This window comes from Ciconia boyciana, chromosome 8 (assembly GCF_034638445.1).
Source record: "Ciconia boyciana chromosome 8, ASM3463844v1, whole genome shotgun sequence".
In the NCBI taxonomy this organism is placed as follows: Eukaryota; Metazoa; Chordata; class Aves; order Ciconiiformes; family Ciconiidae; genus Ciconia; species Ciconia boyciana.
In genome coordinates this window covers 36,498,807-36,518,499 of record NC_132941.1, presented here as the reverse complement: position 1 = coordinate 36,518,499, position 19,693 = coordinate 36,498,807, and the positions used below count along the sequence as shown (strand labels likewise).

The window sequence follows — 19,693 nt, the reverse complement described above, 5'->3', positions numbered from 1 at the left end:
GCACAGCTCGTTGCCACTTGGGTGAGCATTTTAATGCTGACAGTCATCATCTCTCTGAGTTGATACGAGTAGTCACATGAGCAAATGGTCTCCAGTACAAAAGTTCTGTACCTATGGCCCACGGCAACATTACTTGCGGGGAAAGACAGACAGTGAAGGTTTAAGGACAGTTAAATCACCATAATTTTCATCACAATTTTATGCCCTAAATGTTCTGTGGGCCAAGTTGCTTTGTGATCCCATTTGCTTTTGCTGCCTGTCTGAACTTAATTAAGGTAGGACCAAAATGACCTGATGACTCCTCAGCAGCTGCCTGTGTCTCGGCACACTGTGTGGCCATGGGGCACGCAGCAATGCCGGGGGCCTACACAGCTACCAGAGGGCATCTTGGTGGTGACCCAGACTAAACCTCGGGTCTCAGGTTGGTTACTCCAAATCCTCTGCCCAAGTCTGTGGCTCAGAGTAGGTGTCCCTGGGCACAGCTCCCGATTGCTCCTGCGGCCAGCCAGCCCCTGGGCTGAGGCACCCATGGCCACACGGGGTCTGCAGCCATTTCACACCCGTGCCGTCGGCACTGCCACAGCAGTGGGCACAGGGCAGCCCGTGGGGAGCAGTGCAGTGCTTCTGCTGGTCCTCTGGTGCTCACCCAAAGCTGAGCTGGAAAAAAGGACAAGAGGGGAGGGTGCTGGGCGAACTGGCACTGGTCTCTTGGCAGGTGCATGGCATGCCCTGAGGCTGCAGCAAGCCCTGGCCCTCCTGGAGCAAGCAGCTGAGGCCCACACAGCAAAGCAGGTTGCCCTGCCGTTGGTGCAGGCAGCGGCATGGTGCAGGCAGCGGCACGGTGCTGGCAGCAGGCTGGCGAGGGCAGGTCACGCAGAGGCTCCATAGGGAGTGAGCAGCAGCGGGGGCGTCCCCGCTTGGTATGGAGGTGCAGCGCATGGGCTGTAACGTACCTGGGAACAACTTTCGATGTAGGAACAACACAGAGTTGGTCCAAGGAGTAGCATCCAGCTCCTGCTCTGCAAAGCCAAGCACTGATTTTTTCTGGCTGGGAATCAATGGCCCTTGCTGTGTTCCCCGTACAGCATGAGCAAAAGTACCCGCTCTTCCCCCCCACACCTCACTGCAGAAAGACTTACAGAAGTTCAGTTTATTAATAAGCAGTTGCAATTTCACTGCTCTTTGATCTCAGCACACAGACTGTGATTTCCCATTTCTCCCCAGGGCTCTGAGGTCCTTACTGTTGTTGCTCTTGATGGAGACAGAGGAAAGCCTAACAGTATTCACTACTGCATCGTGAACGGTGAGTAGACTTTTCTTGTATTAAATCTGAAAGGCAGTCAAAACTAGGTTTGACATTAAATTAGAATGGGATATGCTAGAGTTTAATAAAGCTGAGACAAACTCTCATGAAATAATGTCAGGTACCTTGAACAACTCCAGGGCCCTGTCTACCAGAGAACAGCCAAGATACGATTCACTGAGTTTTAGTATCTCTTTCACAGAACTATGCTTGGAGTTCTTAATGTTGCTGATTTGTTAGGCATCGGTAGCCTGCTTGTCATTCAGAAAGCGTAAAGGGAGATGCATTCACTGCTACTGTGCATCTCTATCATTTAATCTGGGAGGCGAGAGAATGCATTGGGAGACCCAGACATATTTAGAGGGATATTTTTATTAATATTGTGATTAAAGTGACTAAACGGTCAAACCTCTTGTTTCTTGGAAGAAATTATATTTACCAGTGAAGAGACACTGGCTGTACACTGCACTGGAAGAAAGTAGATGTTATCAGAAGATTAATGCTTTTCATCAGCTATTCTGAGAGTGTCTGTCACACATCTTTTAATAGCATAAATGTGAGACTTAGCTGAATTGATGATTCATTAGCTGGTGAAGTCAACAACTTAGCTCAACTAAACTCCAAGCTACAACTTTAGTTTTGTTTGGTTCTCTCGTCCTCCAAAACAAGACTTCCATGGCACCTGGGCACCCCAACTCCCAGGTGTGAGAGATCCCAAAATTCCATAAGAGAAATCTGAGGTGTAGTTGCAGAGCTATGCAGTAAGTTCTTCATTGTGTTACGTGATCTAAACAGCAAGGTCTAGAGAGGACAGAGAAGGTTGCAGCTGAGATTTTGCCTTGATGTGGGATGGGACCCATGCTGAGGTTCCTTCTCCTCAATGCAAGAGAATAGACAGAAGAGGGTAAAAGGTTAGTAGAAACATTGAGAAAAAAAAAGTTGCAGAAGAGAATAGATGGAAAATGAGAAAAGGTAAAAAGAAAGGTGGAAAATGAGGAGTAAAAACAAATAAATGGGATGAAAATATGCTAGACAAGGGAGAAACTGAGTAACAAGAATAAGCGAAGGCAGATGAACCAGGGGAAATGTCAAAGGGAAATAGGATTAATGAGGAAAGATATTAGATTTCCAAAGAAAATAGAGGAGGACCAAGAAGATGCTACAGGATAAAAAAGGTAAGTGATTAGGAAAGAGTGGAAAATGAAGATGGAAGGGGATGACAGATAAGTAGCATAAAATATGACTTAATGGAGAGGAGGCTTTCCTCATGCACATTAACACAGGATTTTGTTAACATGAAATGGAAAAGAGGGGAAGGGAATATGCTTTTAGTGCATAGAAAGTTTAAGAAATAGATAGAGAACAAAAGATTACACCACCTCAGACCCTGGCATTACGGCGACAAGCCATTTTTCCAATAACTGCAGGCTGAGTTGTCAACGGGCAAGAAAATACTAACAGCAAATAGGAAATTATTTATTCTTTATAAGAATTTTTTATCCAGGGAGCGTGGGATAATTTTAGAAAATATTCCAGTCCTCTGAATGTGCTATACGAAGGAACACACATAATGCTACATACCCTGAGTTACCAGTTTCCCTGTGATAACTAGACAATAACATGAAGTATGGTGGCTTGAAAGCACTATTGACTTAAGCTTCTTCTCAGTCAGGATGTACTTTCCAGGCCAATGTATCTTAATAATTGACCATTGTATGAGTCGATATCTGTTCAATGTTGTGTCTAGTGTACTTTAATGAAGTTGCAGTTATTGCAGGTATTAGCAAAATGGGACGCTATCAGACGGTTTAAAAATCAGCGCTGGAATCGAGTTAGAGAAAAAGAAAAATGACTGGGCTTTCAGGTCATCATCCTTTATTTCTGAAGGCTCGATCTCCTTCACTGTAAGGGTTTTCCTCTCTTTTCCTTTCAATGGCAGGCTCTGCCACGAAGTGTAGATTGTGGCCAATACCATATGTGAGGTAGCACACACAGGGGTGCCCATAGCCCCTTGGCAGAGCAGGGCAGGGCCCCCTGAGCTGCCGGCTGGTCCCCTCCCCAGGCACCAGTCTGCTTTTGGCCGTGACGGCAAGATGTGATGAGAGGCCGCTGCCTCTCTGCAGGCTGGCAGTTGCTTCAGCACAAATTCACCAGGTCTCAAAGGATCACGGCCCTGTAACTGATCTTCTGCTCGGATCAATGGAAGTTAGGTCAGGGGCGGCAAAGTCAGCCTGCAGCCCTGTCTTGCCGTGTCAGACTCTGCCTCAGTGAAGAAAGCCTGGGTTTTAACCCAGATCCTCCAAAATCCATTGTTGTTCAGGACAGCCTTGCGAGAGGCTGAGAGTTTTTTAACAACTGAGTGTCTAAGGCAAGAAGGTGCTTCTCCAGAGAAGCTGTCTGCAGAAAGAGTGACTGTGTTTGTTTCAGACAGATTGTCAGACTTCTCACCTTAGCTGATATTAGTGAGAGAAATGTTCTTGTTTCTCAGAGACTTAATTATGCATTTGCTAATTAAAATAAGGAACGTCTATTTTTGTCTAAACTAGCATATAAAGAAGACAACATAATAGAAATGAATACCAAATTTGCATGCCTGGTTGCTGAGGCTTAAAGGGAACCTGACCAGGGTGGAAAGAGGAAAGTGAGGGCAGCTGCCCACAGGGGCAGAGCTCCACTGAGCTGTTCCTAGGGGAGGAAACCCTTTTTGGCTCTCATCTGTGTTTTCATCTCACTGTGACCAGGCATAGAAATGTTTCATTTTTGAAAAGCGGCTTCAGATCTACTCATAGATAATAGATATGGATACGCATACGGACAAAGATATGCTTAATGAAGTGTATGGTTGATTGCTCATGCTTGTTCAGAAAAAGGAAGTGTGTGGCATGTAACTAGAGCGTCTTGGTTTTATTGCAGGAAGTGAAGGTTCATTTGAAATCAGCAACACAACTGGAGCCATTTCTGTTATAAAAAGCCCAAATCAGCTCAAGAAAGAAGTGTATGAACTAAAAGTTCAGGTATGTTCTGTGGCCACTTGAAGACTGTTGGTCTTAAATGCCATGAGTAGGCATGATTGTCTAAAATAGCTCAATTTATAGCTGACTTTACCTGTTTTAGAAACTACCTCCTATATTTGAGCAGAGTGCCAGATAGTATAAAAGAGAACAAACTGCTTTTGTTCCTTGGGATATTTAGTGTCTCAAATTACTTCTTTCAAACGAAGTCATCTTGTCCTAATTTAATCTCTGAGTCTAGAGAATCAACATCCTTTACAATATGTAGATAACTGTTCTCTGTGTTTTCGGGTTTTATTGCTAAACTGGGTATTAATGTCTTGCAACCTCTATGTGATGAGATAGGTAACTGTCAAATCTATCATTAGTAATAAGACTGGGGTAATCATGCAATGTCATATCAGTATCCACTCCTGAAGCATTGATCAGCCACATACAAATACATGCTCACACCTTGATGAGCTAGTATCAGTGTGACAGGCTGCACTATTTTAAGCAGTTTCTAAAGACCAAGAGTATAAAAATGTAGTTAAATTGTGAAGACTATATCAGTTTTCTTCAAGCAAATGCATATTACAACCACGAGAGTTTGTCATCGTAAGGACAATATTGTCTAAAGGCAGCTTTGAGGCCTTGCACACTGCCAGAACCAGTGTAGCATCCCCAAGGACACTTGCTTGCTAGTGGGCTCAACCAGCTTGCTGAACCTGGGAGGTCATCGAGTTCCCATTGTCCGAGTTAAACTCAGGCACCATTTCTTCCCCTAATCTCTTTGGTTTACTGCAGTCTGCTAGCGCTTCCCAGCTACAGGATTAGTTAAGCCCTTGCAAGCTTTTCTGATCTCCTAGTTATATCTCTGGTGACCCAGAACTCGTGCAGGCTACAAAATCTGCCTGAGGAACCAAAAGGGTGTTGTACTACCCAGTGTAGGTAGTGACAGGCGCCTCAATTACCAGACTAGGATCTTCAGAGAAATTTAGCAGTCTAGTGCCTTTGGGTTTGAGCCCTTTGAGCAAAAAAAGCATGCTAGAGATAGCTGTTTTGTTACAAAAACACTAGCTGGAGTTTCTGTCCTGACAGAAGAAACATCTTAGGTTCAATCCAGTGAATCAGGCTGCATGTTGGAATTGTTGAAACCCAGACAGATTTGATCTGTCAGTTCAGAAAAATGCCAGCTAGGTTTGTTTGTCTGTCCAAACTATATCCAGCTTAAATTAAGCTAATCTAGACAGCAAAGCAGAATTGTAAATCAGAGACTAAATCTCAAAAAAAACCCAACAAAAGCCAACCAAACAAGTGTGTCAATTTTCTTTTTCAAATATTTGCCTAAATACAGCAAGTACAATTTTTCTTGCAGTTTTCAAGGCTGCAGTCCTTCCATGCAATGTGAAAATCAAGTACCTGTGGTACCACAGCAAATTTAGAGATTGTCTTCCTTTTCTATTCTGTCAACACTTTAGGCAAGCAATTATCCTGCCTCTATTAGATTATCTGTCTTTAGAGAACTGTTTTCACCTAGGGTGAGGTGCTAAGCTCACAAAATGAGGAGGAGAATTTTTTCACTGGGGCTTTATTGGGACTGGCTTTTTACCATAATCTTCTAATCATCATAAACTTCAGTGTGAAATGGACTGAGATTTCTACATAAACATAAGGCCGTGAATCTTTGTACAAGTTAGTGTGTTAGGGTGATTTCTACATGCAGAACAATACCTGAACATGGAACTGTGGAAAGAGAGTATACCCTCATCATTCTTCTCTCTCTCCTGCCTGCTGCAGGCATCAGAAGTCAGTCAGGAAGGTGATGTCTCAGTGTACGCTTTTGCCATGGTGACTATACGGGTGGTCGACCTCAACAACCATCCACCAACGTTCTATGGAGAAAATGGTCCCCAGAACAGATTTGAACTGACCATGTATGAGCATCCCCCAGAGGGTGAAATCTTGAGGGGACTGAAGATTACAGTCAATGATTCAGATCAGGTAAGTGGAAACTATGTGGACTTTCAGTTTTCCTGCCCTATTTTCCCAAAGACTAGAAAGAGCTGTCAGATGGGGAAATGTCATTTTAGGAACTCAACTATTTCACCTGCATTCCCCAAAAGCCTAGGGCAGACAAAGTAGATGTAGGGTCCATTACCACAGTGTTTGGAACCAGAAATATACTTAGTCTGTCATATACTGTTATGTCGATGAGAAGGGTGGTCCTAAAGCTGCAGCCCAGTTCTTGTGGCAACTAAAGTTGAACAGTCCTTATGAACTTCCCCTAACTACTGGTTACATTCAGTTGTTGTCAGTGTAATGTCCGAGAATGTACTCCCTTTGGAGATTTACTTAGAGCTTCCAATCACTTTAGTAACTTCAAGTGCAATTGGTATCTGTATCTTCTCAGGCCCTGATGGAAACAATACAGTCCGTACACTTACATTGATTTTATTACAACATATTGTCCTTCTGGCCCTATGTTACAGCCAGAGTCTGCAGCGCATGCTTTGATAAATCATTCCCACTGGAGTGATATTTTTAGGTAATCTTAAAAATTATGCCAGAGCCAAACTAACTCTAACCAGATAAAGGAAAAGGAAAGAAGACTCCATCCATCTCAGCCTGCTATCTAACTGACCTGTGATGCCCGTAAGATACTATGGTGATGGTTGCTATGGGATCCCTAAGCTAAATACTGTATGAATGGCATCCATCTGAGTTAGCCTGAGGTTAGGTAGTGACAAGAGAAAAGCTTAATGCATCTGAGAACTTTATTACTATTGGAAAGAGTGCTCTTATATAACTGTGCCCAGTATTGTGCTGTTTTGACTGTATTGTACGCTGTCAAACCCACCAGCTTCTTCCTGCTCCCTCCTGCTGCTCTGCAGCAAGCAGATAAATGACTGCTTTCAAAGCAGTGCTACATCTATCCTGCTATTGTCACAGGGGATGTTGCTGCAGACGGAAAGACACAAAACCCATCTCTTCTATTTAGAGACAAAATATATGCGTATCATATGTAGGCTGACAAAATATTCGGTCTGCAAGTTAGGCTATAAAATAAGCAGAAAACGTTGCGAAATACACTGTATAGATTTCTCAAGAAGCTTCCTAGTACAGCGTAAGACATCACTCTAGGGGGGCTGGGTTGCTTTTCTTTTAAGGCATAGAATGCAATGTTTTCCCTTCTGCACAAGAGGACTATATAGAGAAGAAAACTAAACATATGTCTGTTTCTGTCACAGCCATTAGCAACTCTTTCTTTTGGGGGAGTGGATGGTACAGGTGAGGAGGAGGAAGCTGTGGGCAAGGTCTGTTTCAGGCCTACAGTTTGATGGAAATGCCATCTTTACTTGCAAGAACATTATGCAGAAATTTCTCCCTCAGCCCTCTTCATCCGACAGACACAGCTTAGGGCTCAGTGCTGTTGTTCCTGCAGTCATTCCTGTGTCCCATGGCTGTCTGCTTGGAGACATGCAGCAGCATGGCTTGCTCCGAGCAGATCTGGGTTCAGTGGACATCACTGTCAGAAATCACTCAGCCGCTGGAGGGAGGCAGTTCTCTCCCCGCCAATGCCACCGTCCCTGCAGTCATGTACAGTCCCAAGTGCAGAGGACTTTGTATGGTCAGACGGCCCACTTTCCCCATCAGCACAGTTTTCCATAGTCCAGAAGCTCTGGCTTTGTGTGTTTGGCTTTACTACCCAGCTTGTTGTCATCTCTGGAGCTGTGGGGGTTTGTATGACCAAACAACGCAGACCACTGAGTTTGGATCCAAGATCATTCTGGTTCCCTTGGGGGACTACTGTTGAATACTTTTCATCTTGACATGAGCTAGGGTTGCAGCAAGAACTCCTCATAACCACTCCTCCAGGGATACAGCTGAAAGTAGAGTTATCCTGTATGAAGGTTATTATTAGAAATTCTTCATCTCAAGATTCATGCTAGGGGAAGAACATGGCACCAGCCAGGCAGTCAATCTGGCTGGTTGTCACAGTGTAACTGTGACATTGTTTGAGCAATTGATGAACTCAGAGAGTTGGTTAAATGGGTTCAGCTCATTTTGACCCCCCCCCGGTAAGGCAGAAATATGAGAATCCCCATTTCATCTTTTCTCTTCCATGCTCCAGTTTGGTTTAAAGGAATTGGTCTGTCCATCTGGCTCTGGCTTACTCTTCCCAACTCGCACACAACAAGTGGTGGTAACCTTCTAGATCTTGCTGCTTCCCATGTCCTCTCTGGCTAGAAGGTTTATCTATATTATGGGATTTGGACCCAGTCAGTGCAAACTGTGGAGTGCCACCTCTGTTTGGAAATTGCATATCTTTGTGGCTCTGCATCATCATCCCAGTCTGTGAGCTCTTAGGACACAGGTTGGGTTTTTGAGGGGTCCATCATCCGGACTCGGGCAGTTCAGTTGTGTTTCCTTGGCAGGAACCAGGAGGAGGCAGGACTTGTCTGCCAACATGCACGTGGTGTCACCTCGGTCACCTGCACTAGCTCACAGTGTGCGGCGCGAAGCCTAAGGCTGCTCTCTTAGCCAGTCCTGCTGCAGGGTTTTTCCATTATGACTGGAAGAATAACCAAGCTTGTCAATCTATTTTAAGAAAAGCTGTGTCTGTCTTGTGACCAGGGCTGGAGGGATTATACAACTAAGCTTCTTAGCAGTCTCTTGCCCAGGGCATGGAGAGCAGAGGGCTCTAAGCAGTAAGACTCTTTCTAATTTTATACAGTGCAAAGAAACAGAGACAATCTAGGCTGTAAGAAATGCATTGTTCACTGAAAACAACGTTGTATCTGCTTTCACTCACAGGGAGCCAATGCTAAATTCAACCTCCGTCTTGTTGGACCTGGTGGCATCTTCCGAGTGGTTCCCCAAACTGTCCTGAATGAGGCTCAGGTTACAATAATAGTGGAAAATTCTGCTGCCATTGACTATGAAAAATTCAAGGTGTTAACCTTCAAGGTAATTCTGCTTTCTGGGTCCTCTCTGCCTGTGTATATGATATGTGTATGATGGTTTATGTATCTGATGGGATTTAGCTTCTTAATCCACCTGGAGCTGTCTGATGCATTGTCAGTGACATTATATTCCATGTAAGGGAAACTCATTTCTGCCCCTGGTTCATCAACTTCCAAAGGTTTAATGGATGCATCTGTGGACTAATTTAGTCCAGTCTGTGCAAAATGTTGAGTATTATCTCTCTGTGGAAACTGCACATGTTGGTGGCTCTGAGTCATTCTAGGCTGAACCCTAAGGGTGTTATTTCTGCTCTTACAATGATAAATTCACAGGATGAAATCCTAATTTCTCTGGAACCAGAACTTCACCTGTTTAGTCCTAAGTAATTTGTTTCATGATCATCCTTTTGAATGTTGGCAGGCTGAAGACCCCAGCTGACTGGAAGATAATTTCCCAAAATTGCTCACTGTCTTTGTCAGACCGTATCTATCTATATGGCCTTTTGTAGACTGATCTGAGGCTATCTCACCAATGCTCCAAGCCAGCCATACAAGAACCAGTGTTCATCCAAAAGCTGGACCCTTGCATTATCACCTTCCCTGATGGATTCATTGGCTCATCAAGATAATTAAGTAGTCTGGTTTTGTGTCAGCTGCCTCTGAGCATGAGTATAGATGGTTCAGTTCTGACTGCAAAGAATGGCGTAGACAATCCCTGTAATCATTAAAAAAAAAAAAAAATGCCAAAACTATCTAGCTGAGTATTAACACATGCTAGTTTTGATTTTGTACAGAAAGTGGCATTTTTAGCACGGTCCAGAAACCAACTTCCTGGATTTTGTTCTCACCCTTGCTACGTGGCTTGCTTTGTGTCCTTAGCAAGTCATTTCACTGCAGTATGCTTCATGTCGCCTCTAGTCATTTTGAGCTTCATAGGTTATAGATGCTACAAAAATATGAGGTATCATTACTGTATTAAAATAGAAGATTCTGAAAGGACTATAAAGTGCTACCGAAACTAATTATAATAAGTGCACATTTATTCAGGTTAAACTACCAAAAGACCAGTAAAGAAGTTACACATGGCCTCCTCATGAATACTAATGGAAATCAAAGTAGTTAATGTGATTGCCATGAACACTGAAAGAATTAATTACTAGGAAAAAGGATATATATTTTTTTAGCTTAAGCAGTTATTCACTTTTTTGTTGTTGAAATTATTTCTACTGGAGAAAGACCATAAGGCTTTGCTAAAAATGCAGAGCTTTTGTCTAGATTCCAAATGAAGAAGGTGCAGCTGGGTGATATGGTAGTAATATATGGCAGCAAATACTTTATAAAGACATCATTGCTGTCTCCGTTTCCCTGGAAAGTTCAAATCGCTTCCTACCCAGTTTTAGTTGCCAATGTAGTCATTCTTGTTAGAATTTTGGATGAAATATATTCTTATTTCTATTTAACATGTATCCCACAGCAGCTCTGAGAAGCTATTTTCAGGGTTGGTTTTTTTAAACAATGATCCCTCTCCTCTGGTTTGTTACTGAACAGTAAAATGCCAGAGAGGAATTAAAGCTAATTTGACTGGGAGGTGCACTGAAAAACTACCTGAAGCAAAGGCTACTAGAGAAAAATCTATCTTCTGTTCCAGGATGGCTCAAATGCACTTGATAGTCAGGACCTCCTTCATTTTCAGCTGTCCAAGAGCTAGAGTGGGTTTCCCAAGGTGTGGCAGCTGTGGTAATTCGTACCCCTCCAGCCTGGCCTCTTAGGTCTCAAGACCCTCTGCCACAGGGGCCAGTTGTTGCTGTCCCACCTTGTCATGGGCTGACATGCTTTGGAGGCCAAACCTCCTGCCTCCACCTCCTTCAGCTTAGAGTGCATCCCGCCTTGACAGGAGCCTGGACCTACCCCTCTCATTCTGCAGACACTCACATCTCCTGCAGAACGGGACCAGATGAAGCTGCAGTTATCTTCAGTTGCCAAAATCAAACACTATTTTAAAAATTTACCTGCCACTTTTAAGATTATATCTCAGTTTGCTATTTTGGCACTTGTATTAATTGTTGATACGTAGTCCTGTGAAGTAATATTTTTATGCTATTTTTTTTCTCTCTGCATAGAACAAACAATACAGCTCTGCATAAGACATTGCAGGCAAGTAAGCTGACAAAAATCCCTCCCTGAAGGAAGATATTGTCAGCATGTTGACATAGCTGGACTATGGCTGCAAAAAGGAGAGGGGATAAAAAATGAATGTAGAAAACAAAGTAAAAATACTAAGCCCTCAGAAGGTACTCTAAGATGGGCTGATTCCAGCAGCAAAGATTATTTCGCTGCAGATGTAATAATATAATTATAGCTCCACGTGCACAATAAGCAATAAGATTTTATCTCTGTGCTGCTTTAGGAGCTGAGATTGCTCATAAGCAGGTTTTTGCTGATATTTGTATGACTGACCCTTCAAAAATTTATTTTGCTGTAACGCCATCTGAGACTCCCAAACACAAAAGTTAGCACAGAGACACGGTAACCAAAATCCCCTTTTAGAGCAGATGTGTCCTATAGTAACTGCAAGCAATCCTTCGAGATTAATTTCTTCAAGAACCCTTTCATTGTTTATTTCCAACGATTATAAATGTTCACACAGTAGGGACAGCTCCAGGAGATGACACTGAGATAGCCTTTTGCCTGTCTACTTAAACTGCTCCCCACCCTCCCCAAACCCTATCACCTCTAGGTGATACAAACTTCTCCGAATCTAGCAGAGCAGGGACTTGAAGGCAGCGTGTGCCCCGCAGCCAGTCAGCGGGGCCACCGCTGGTCTGCAGCACGTGCCGCCTGCCCCATGGGGAGCTGTGACACGGCCGAGAGAGGCCAAGCGCCCCGCAAGCGGCACGGGAAGGGTGAGCTTCCACAGCCCTCGTCTCAGCTAGGCACTGCACCAACAGAGCAGGAGGTGCTGCGGCAGCCCTGCTCCACCTTCCAAAGCTCAAAGCCCACTTAGGCATTCACCCTCTTTGAGGGAGCTCCTGGGACACATGTCTACTGGGAATTAAAACCCATGCAGCTAGATTTTTCAGTTGAGCCTCTCATATCTCAGTTAAATGTCCGCTCACTAGTCTATTAGTGGTGTGCTGTCCTCAGCAGGTTTCTAGAGCCCTCCTGCTTTGTGTTAACTAGGTCTCTGCCCAAGCATGGAAAACAAATGGTTGACCATTGGTCATTGTGTTAGTCCTTTGGGTTCAGCCCCTACAGAGCCCAAGACTGATGCCCTAGTGCTGATTCTGTGTGATGCAGCCACCCGTCAGGGACCAGACGCCTGGGCTGGAGGCTGTGAAGGGCTCGGTGTCTCTCGGTACCTGTTGCTGAAACTGCTCTTTCTTGCTCAGCCGCACACCACCTGAGCAATAGGCTTGCTGCTCTACCAGCTCAGGCTTCCTACTGACATTCCCCTAATCTGCTGAGGAGCAAACAGAGACACGGTAGAAACACTGCTGCTATTTCCTGTTAGACTGAGAATAAGAGAGAAAACATTCGGTGCTAAGTAGCTGAAGTCCTGTGGAAAAGTGCTTGTCTGAGGCTTTGGAGGTGACTCACCAAATACTTGCTCAGGTCTGTTCCCAAGCGGGGACCTGAGAGCTCCCTGCTGCCTTCTGAGAACTGCCACGCGCCAGACGCCTGGGTTATCCTCTTCCTTCTCTGTGGTGGCTGCTCTTCCCTGCATCAATTAGCTGTGCATTAAGGGGCAATGTGAGAAACCAACTTGCTAACCCAGCAGTGCCATCCCTCAGCTGAGGGATGAGATAGGCATGTACTAGTGTTAAGCTCTGCTGACAGCCAGCCAGAACATCCATGCTACTGCCTTCTCCCCATCCCTGGTCTTGCTGTACGTGGTTGCCTGCCCTTTCAGCTGAGCAGAGTTATGAGAATGTGTTACACCAGAGCTCTCTGTTCCTCCTCAGAGACAGTGAGGCAATTCAAAAGTGCCGGTGGGTGTATGGTAAAGTCCTAATCAGCATGAGGCAGCGAGGGTAGAATCCCAAGAAGCCTGGTGGTAGGAGCTCTGACAAACTTTGTGAAATGGGATTCTGCTTTATGTGTCTGATCCCTGACCATCCTGCATTTGGGGTGGGGTTACTGCTGCTTCCAAACATCCCAGGGCACTGGTTCTCTCATCTCTTTACCCTGTTTGGTGCAGTTTATTGCCCTGACTTCATTCCTAATGAAGAATTTATGCTTCCTCTGCAAAGGATCATGATTCAGTTTACGTGATTATTCAAAATTACTCAGTGCTTATGTTTCTCTAAGTTCTAGGAGCTGCCCAGGGATGGGTGTTTGCTTGCTTTTGTTATGGCTTTTCGAGCTGTGTTGATTAGTTAAGACCAATCACATCCGTCACGTGAACTCTAATATGTATACACAGGTTTGAAGTCCTCTTTCCACAGCTTGATTGCCTGTTGCAAGCATGCACAAACAAGCCTAGGCTGCATGCTGACCTAGCTCATCATCTTCCTGGTTTTGAGCTGTCTGGTCCAAACAGGCTAAAATGCACCAATGTGCCATGGGTAGTGCAAGGAAGCTCTTTTAAGAAGTAATAATAGCTGCTTTGTAGTAATTTCCTGGTTTTCTCTTCTTAGCTTCTTGCAATAGAGGTGAACACACCAGAGAAATTCAGCTCAACAGCTGATATAGTGGTACGCTTGCTGGATACCAATGACAATGTCCCGAAGTTCTCCTCCGACTACTACATTGCCAGGATCCCCGAGAACTCCCCAGGGGGCTCAAACGTAGTTGCTGTTACAGTAAGTTTCATTCATCTCTTAAGAAATGCTCTCTTTTCTAGGTGTCTGTGGAGACAGTTCAAGTACCTTAAAAATAGTGGACAAAGGCAAGTAGCAAACCTTACTTGCCATTAAGCTTCCAGACTGAACTCCGGTCCCTTTCCAGTTTTAGGCAAGTTTTAGGCAAACATTTTAGGCAAGTTTTAGGCAAAAAGTTTTAGGCAAACATTTTTCAGAACAACAAATTTACTTTGTTTTTTAATTGAAGGCCATCTGCTTTTAAGACAAATCACATGGTCTGTGACTACTAAGAAAGCCCCAGTCAAATCAGTGTCCAGCAGGAAGATTCAGTTATGACTAAGTGGAATTGGATTTACTGGATTTGCTTGTTCTAGTATGAGTAAAAAGAAAGCAAGATGGCTGCTTAGTAGGTGTTAGTGTCCTCCTCCTGGGAGGAATCTGGCTGTTAAATGCATAATTAGACAGTTAATGAAGGCAAGAATATAACATTAAAATGCTTAGAGCTGGGAAAGAAAGACCCCTATGTAAGTATCTTCTCACAGTGGGAAAAATACGCCTATAGATTTTCTAGTATCCCACACTTTCACAGAAAGAAAGTCAGTGTATTACATTGGCCCTATGTGCTGGAGAAGTATTTCCAGCCGTTGGTGTGAGCTCTATCTCTTTAATGCAGCTGCAAGGACTGGAAACGCACCTCATGTTGCAAAGGCGAGAAAGCTTCTGGCCATGTGGGGCTCGGTGGGTGATGCAAGTCACCTTGCAGAGGCCTCACGGGTAAGGATGATGGTGGCAGGTTGCCAGAGATCTCCAGCACAGGCTGGCTGCAAGTAAGAAAGAAAATTAAATAATCAGAATAATAAAGTGCTGAAGGCAAATTTTAGGGATGGAAGAATGAAAGAAGTGGTGGAACATAAACAATACAGAAAAGGTTATTAGAGGAAACTAATAGAAAAGCTGTAGAAAACAGAGACTCTCAAACAGCACTATCTTTGCAACAAGAGGAAAAAAAAAATTCTAGGAGGTGGACAGCAAAGAAAGAAATTTGAAAAAAGTTTGCAAAAGCAACAAAACTAGCCATTCTGAGCCAAGGCACACAGGATAGCGTAGCTGAGGAGTCCATGTAAAATTTACTGTCACGTGCTGTCAACTCAGTACTTGACCCAGATTCACAAATATACTTGCCAAACTGAGATACTCCAAGTACTGAGGGTGGCAATTCTGGCAGAAGTCCCAGGTGTGCAAATGTTTTAGGAAAAGTTAGGCAGTCCTAACGTCGACTGCGGTCAAAATTATGGGGTGAGAGAATCTGACAAGCTCATGTCAAAGAACTAAAAACCACCTATCAGTAGGGCTGCAGGTGTCTTATGTTAACCATGCAGGAATCAAAGACGTTGTTCTGGTTTTCAAATATTTGCACAGGAAGGTGAATGAAGCAACCCCTGCTGCCATGAATTTTGACGGCCAGATACAACAGTATAATATCACACCTCCTCAGAGCTATCAGAGAAGCAGGAGCTTATGGAAATAGCTGTTACCAAATCAATAGCTTTCCTAATCCTGAGCTAAGAAAGGAAGCCAACAACAGTCTGGAACAAAGATATCATCTGGTGTAGTATCTGCATTACTAAAAGTCACACAGGCACAAGAGCGATTAAAATATAAACAAAGCTGAAATATTGTGTATAGATTGAAACATTTGTTATGCATTACTTTAAATTGAATCAATTAAACAAGCAGAGGCTTAACAAATACTCCATATAAAGTAAATAATTTTGTCTAGGGAATATACATTAATATTTAACTGATAATTAGGAAGGCTTGAGAGTGGGCAGTTTGTTCGTGTCATTGAGATTAGCTTCATCTCTGTTAAAGGAAGGATGTGTTAAATGTCAATAGATGGAGCCATCTAGTGGCTTTCTCCCTGCTAGAGCCTCTGGGCACCGGCCTGGCCAGGAGACAGGCAGCACCTTAGCAGCTTCCCTGGGACAGCCAGTGACATCTCCTTGTGCTAGATTTTGCAGTCTTCCAGGTGCACATTTGTTTATGTGATTTCCCCCTAAAAACGTGATGGGGAAAAAAAGGGGAAAGCATTTGGGTTTTTACATGGCCTGTCGTTAAAAGAAAAGTGAAACATTTCTTTTTGCAATTTAGTAAAGGATGACTCTCTTATTTTCTTTTCTTAAGGCTACAGATCCAGACTCAGGGCTTTGGGGAGAAGTCAAGTACTCTATCTATGGAACAGGAGCAGATCTGTAAGTAAAAAAAAAGAAAAAAAAAGAAAACTACATAACCTCTAAGCAGATTTTTAAAGAATTAAAAAAAAAAAAACAGGCTCATTCTTGACCTGCTCATTTCCAAGGACATTTATGCCATGTTCTTTGTGAGTTCTGTGAAAACAACAACAGAAAAACTAGTGTGATAATTAAACATCTGCTTCATGAACCCATGGAATTTTACCCAGAAGCCCCCAAAGAGACATAAGGCAGCTGAAGTACCAATACACAGGATCTGTTCAATCACCATTGAAAAATGCTTGTAAGAGAAAGAGGAGGTTTTGGTCTAGTTGCTGTGAAAAGCCAGTTCTGGAGGAAAAAAAATCCCTTGCTCTTTCCCCTTCCTTTCCATATAGCTGTACAAATAGTTCAGTTTCAACTCTTGTCAAAATAAATCAAAGATGACAAGACTTTCAGGAATATAAACTTCAGCTTTGGAGGCCAGCTGCGTTGGGTGTTCAAAGCACTTTTTATATTTAAACCTCATAGTCCTGCATCAGGGAAGAAGGGAATCTGATGCTTACTTGATTTTGTAATGATGCCTAGCTCCCTCTCCCTGTCTTTGGGGACAGTGTGCTGGGGTAAGAACATCCTGAAACACCAGTTTCTCCCACACTGCTTCCATCCCAGCAGTTGCCCTGGCCCGTTGGTTGGGGCTCCCAGCCATGGCTAGCATCACTGGCCGTCACAGATATTGCTGCTGGAACCTGCAGCTCCTGCTGGACATGGTGGGGCTGCAGGGCAGAATACTGGAAATGAATGAGCTTTCCAGGCACTTATCCCCAGAATCCGCTTTTCTCTGTACATTATCCACCCAGAGTTAAAGCTGAACACTTCTTGTTAAGGTCAAAGCCATTTAGGAGGCACAATCAAAGTCCAAAATCCAAGATGTTAAGGGTGAACCTCTTCTGTAGCCAGACGGATACACATATGGGAGCATTTCCAGGATAGATTGTTTTGAGCTCTTCACTAAGTCCTTAAGCTAGCTGCTAACTGCATAGAGGCAAGCAGGCAAAGGTCATGTCATGCAGGCAGACCTCTTAGATTTGAAATGTAGCAGCTAGTGCAAAGAAGCTTGTGAAGGTTGTTGACAAAAGATTTATGAAAAACTGTGAGTGCAACTTTATTCTGATCGGAGTTATGAGGATGTTCAGACTCACTGTTCTTATGCTGTTTAATGAGGAAATTAAGATGTGAAGTTTTTTTTTCCTTCTTAAGTATGATTTTTTTTTTCTTGTGCCAATGGTATGGCTCTGCAAGGCTGGATTGATTTCCTAGCTTTGGGACCTCCAGATGTGCTGAATACACAGTTTGATACAGATTTCAGAGTTTCAATTAGAGGCATGATTTTTTCTGTCTCAGGGATTACATCAGTGGATATGCAGTTGCATTGACAGAAAAATGAGTTGTACTGGAGTAAGAGGAATAGTGTTAACTGTTGAAGATAAAACCATTATGCTGGTAATCCTACATCCAAGCTGCCAGTGGGAGTGGGGTATGCTGCTGTAACCTCTTCACATCCCAGTGCTTCTATTCTTCCACTAAAATGGGGGTGATGAGAGTCCTCTCTGCATGGTTAGGCTGGGTTGAGTGCTAAAGAGGCACTCAGGCACTGTCTCCTACCAAGAGTCTGCACAGCTCTTTCCACCTCCAGATCTTGGCTTTCATCAAGACTTGTATTTGCATTTAATAGGGTAATGAAAACAATTGAAGATTCTGGGTTATTAAGTGCCCCTTTTATAATCACTCTCAATTGCGCTCACAGTTGGAATACAGAAAATATTTTGTTAACCTGTATATTAATTAAAGGGTATATAAAACCTTTCATCTGTTATAAACCCTACAGCTTGGAGGCTACACTGGCAGTCCATTTTAAAAAGACACTGGGTTGGTATCTTCTCTATAAATCCAAGCTTTTGGCTGACACTTTTGACAGTGTCTCAGTAATTACAAATGCGTAGAATTGAACTTGCTAGAGATAAATCTCAACACCCACTCCATCCCAGTGCCAGTCTATGGAAAAGTGATTATTTTTGGAGGAGATAATTTGCCCTGCACTTTGGGGGATTTGAGAGCAGCCATTTTTCTTACCCATTCTGAGAAGCGAAGAGCTTAAATATGATATGCAGCACACTTCCCTTAGCTATTGAGGTGATATCAATCAATCTTAATTTATGCAGGACAGGATCTAATACGTTGTCCTTATAAACTGGAAAAAAATAGGCAGTTCCTTAATGTTCTAATGCAAAGAAATCACTCTGGGAGAAGGCCATCACACTGAGCATTTATTGAGGAAAAGGCTTTAACAGAAAATGCCGCTAAAATGGCTAATGCACAATAGATAGAAAAACATCAGACACTGATAGTTCTCTGGTTTTCAAGCCTAAAGGAACTAGCCAAAAATAGGTAGAGTGAATGATTTGAAAACATCAGCCAGACAGGAGTTAGGTGAAGAGTACCAGCCTTTGGGCACAGCATTTCAATGTTTAGCATTTCAACCTTTGCCCCAGGTTGTAAACACACCTTAAGTGACCAAAAAACCCCAAAGTCTTTCCATGCTTCTTTTCCAGGTTCCTAATCCACCCATCAACAGGTATAATTTACACCCAGCCCTGGGCTGTATTAGATGCTGAAGTGAACTCAAAGTATAATTTCTACGTGAAGGCAGAGGACACAGATGGGAAATACAGCTTGGCTGAAGTGTTTATCACCGTGCTAGATGTCAATGACCACTCTCCAGAGTTCAATGAAAACATCCAGGAAAAGACGATGATCATCGGGTCACCAGTAAAGATAGAGGTGAGAGACAACACAGTGTGTCACCAAGCAGAGTTCTCTGGAAAAGCCCCAGCTCTGCTGTTTATTGCTCAGGGATCATGATGAATGCCTGAAAGCTGGCTTTTCCTGGGGCTTTATTTTGCACATCCATTTGTATGTAACAAATGGATTAAAGCGTGGAATGATAGTATTTACAGACTGCTGAGAAGAAGAAATAAATTCTATAGACAAAAGATAAAGTTCTGCTACAGTATTTGAACCATCAGCTGGTGGAGGATCCTGGATTATACAGTCATCATAAGAAGCCCAAATAAGATGAGTGAACGAAAGTACAGAGTTTTGAATACTTAACCTTCCTGCCACACCTTTGGGCTCAACCGTGCAACTTCTTTCCCTTCGCTTTGCAGAATTGTATTCATTGATCCAGTGTGGAACAGAAGGTAAAAAAAATGCAATAACAATTCACAGACAAAGGAGCAGAACATCCTGTGTTACACATATTTGAATGCATATAGTGAAGCCTGATTAAACAACACCTAATGTTACTAGAATAAATACCATAGCACAAAAATTAAGGCAG

The 19,693-nt window shown here is 43.3% G+C and overlaps 1 protein-coding gene across 1 annotated transcript in view; it reads left to right on the top strand.

Moving 5' to 3' along the window:
* Positions 1 to 19,693, top strand: part of CDHR1 (cadherin related family member 1) — an 87,223-nt gene that overhangs the window by 56,194 nt on the left and 11,336 nt on the right. Inside the window, exons 9-15 of the mRNA XM_072870440.1 lie at positions 1,225 to 1,303; positions 4,217 to 4,317; positions 6,094 to 6,297; positions 9,112 to 9,264; positions 13,898 to 14,062; positions 16,247 to 16,314; positions 18,906 to 19,134. Coding sequence (XP_072726541.1) covers positions 1,225 to 1,303; positions 4,217 to 4,317; positions 6,094 to 6,297; positions 9,112 to 9,264; positions 13,898 to 14,062; positions 16,247 to 16,314; positions 18,906 to 19,134 — 999 coding nt within the window. The remainder of the gene's footprint in view (positions 1 to 1,224; positions 1,304 to 4,216; positions 4,318 to 6,093; positions 6,298 to 9,111; positions 9,265 to 13,897; positions 14,063 to 16,246; positions 16,315 to 18,905; positions 19,135 to 19,693) is intronic.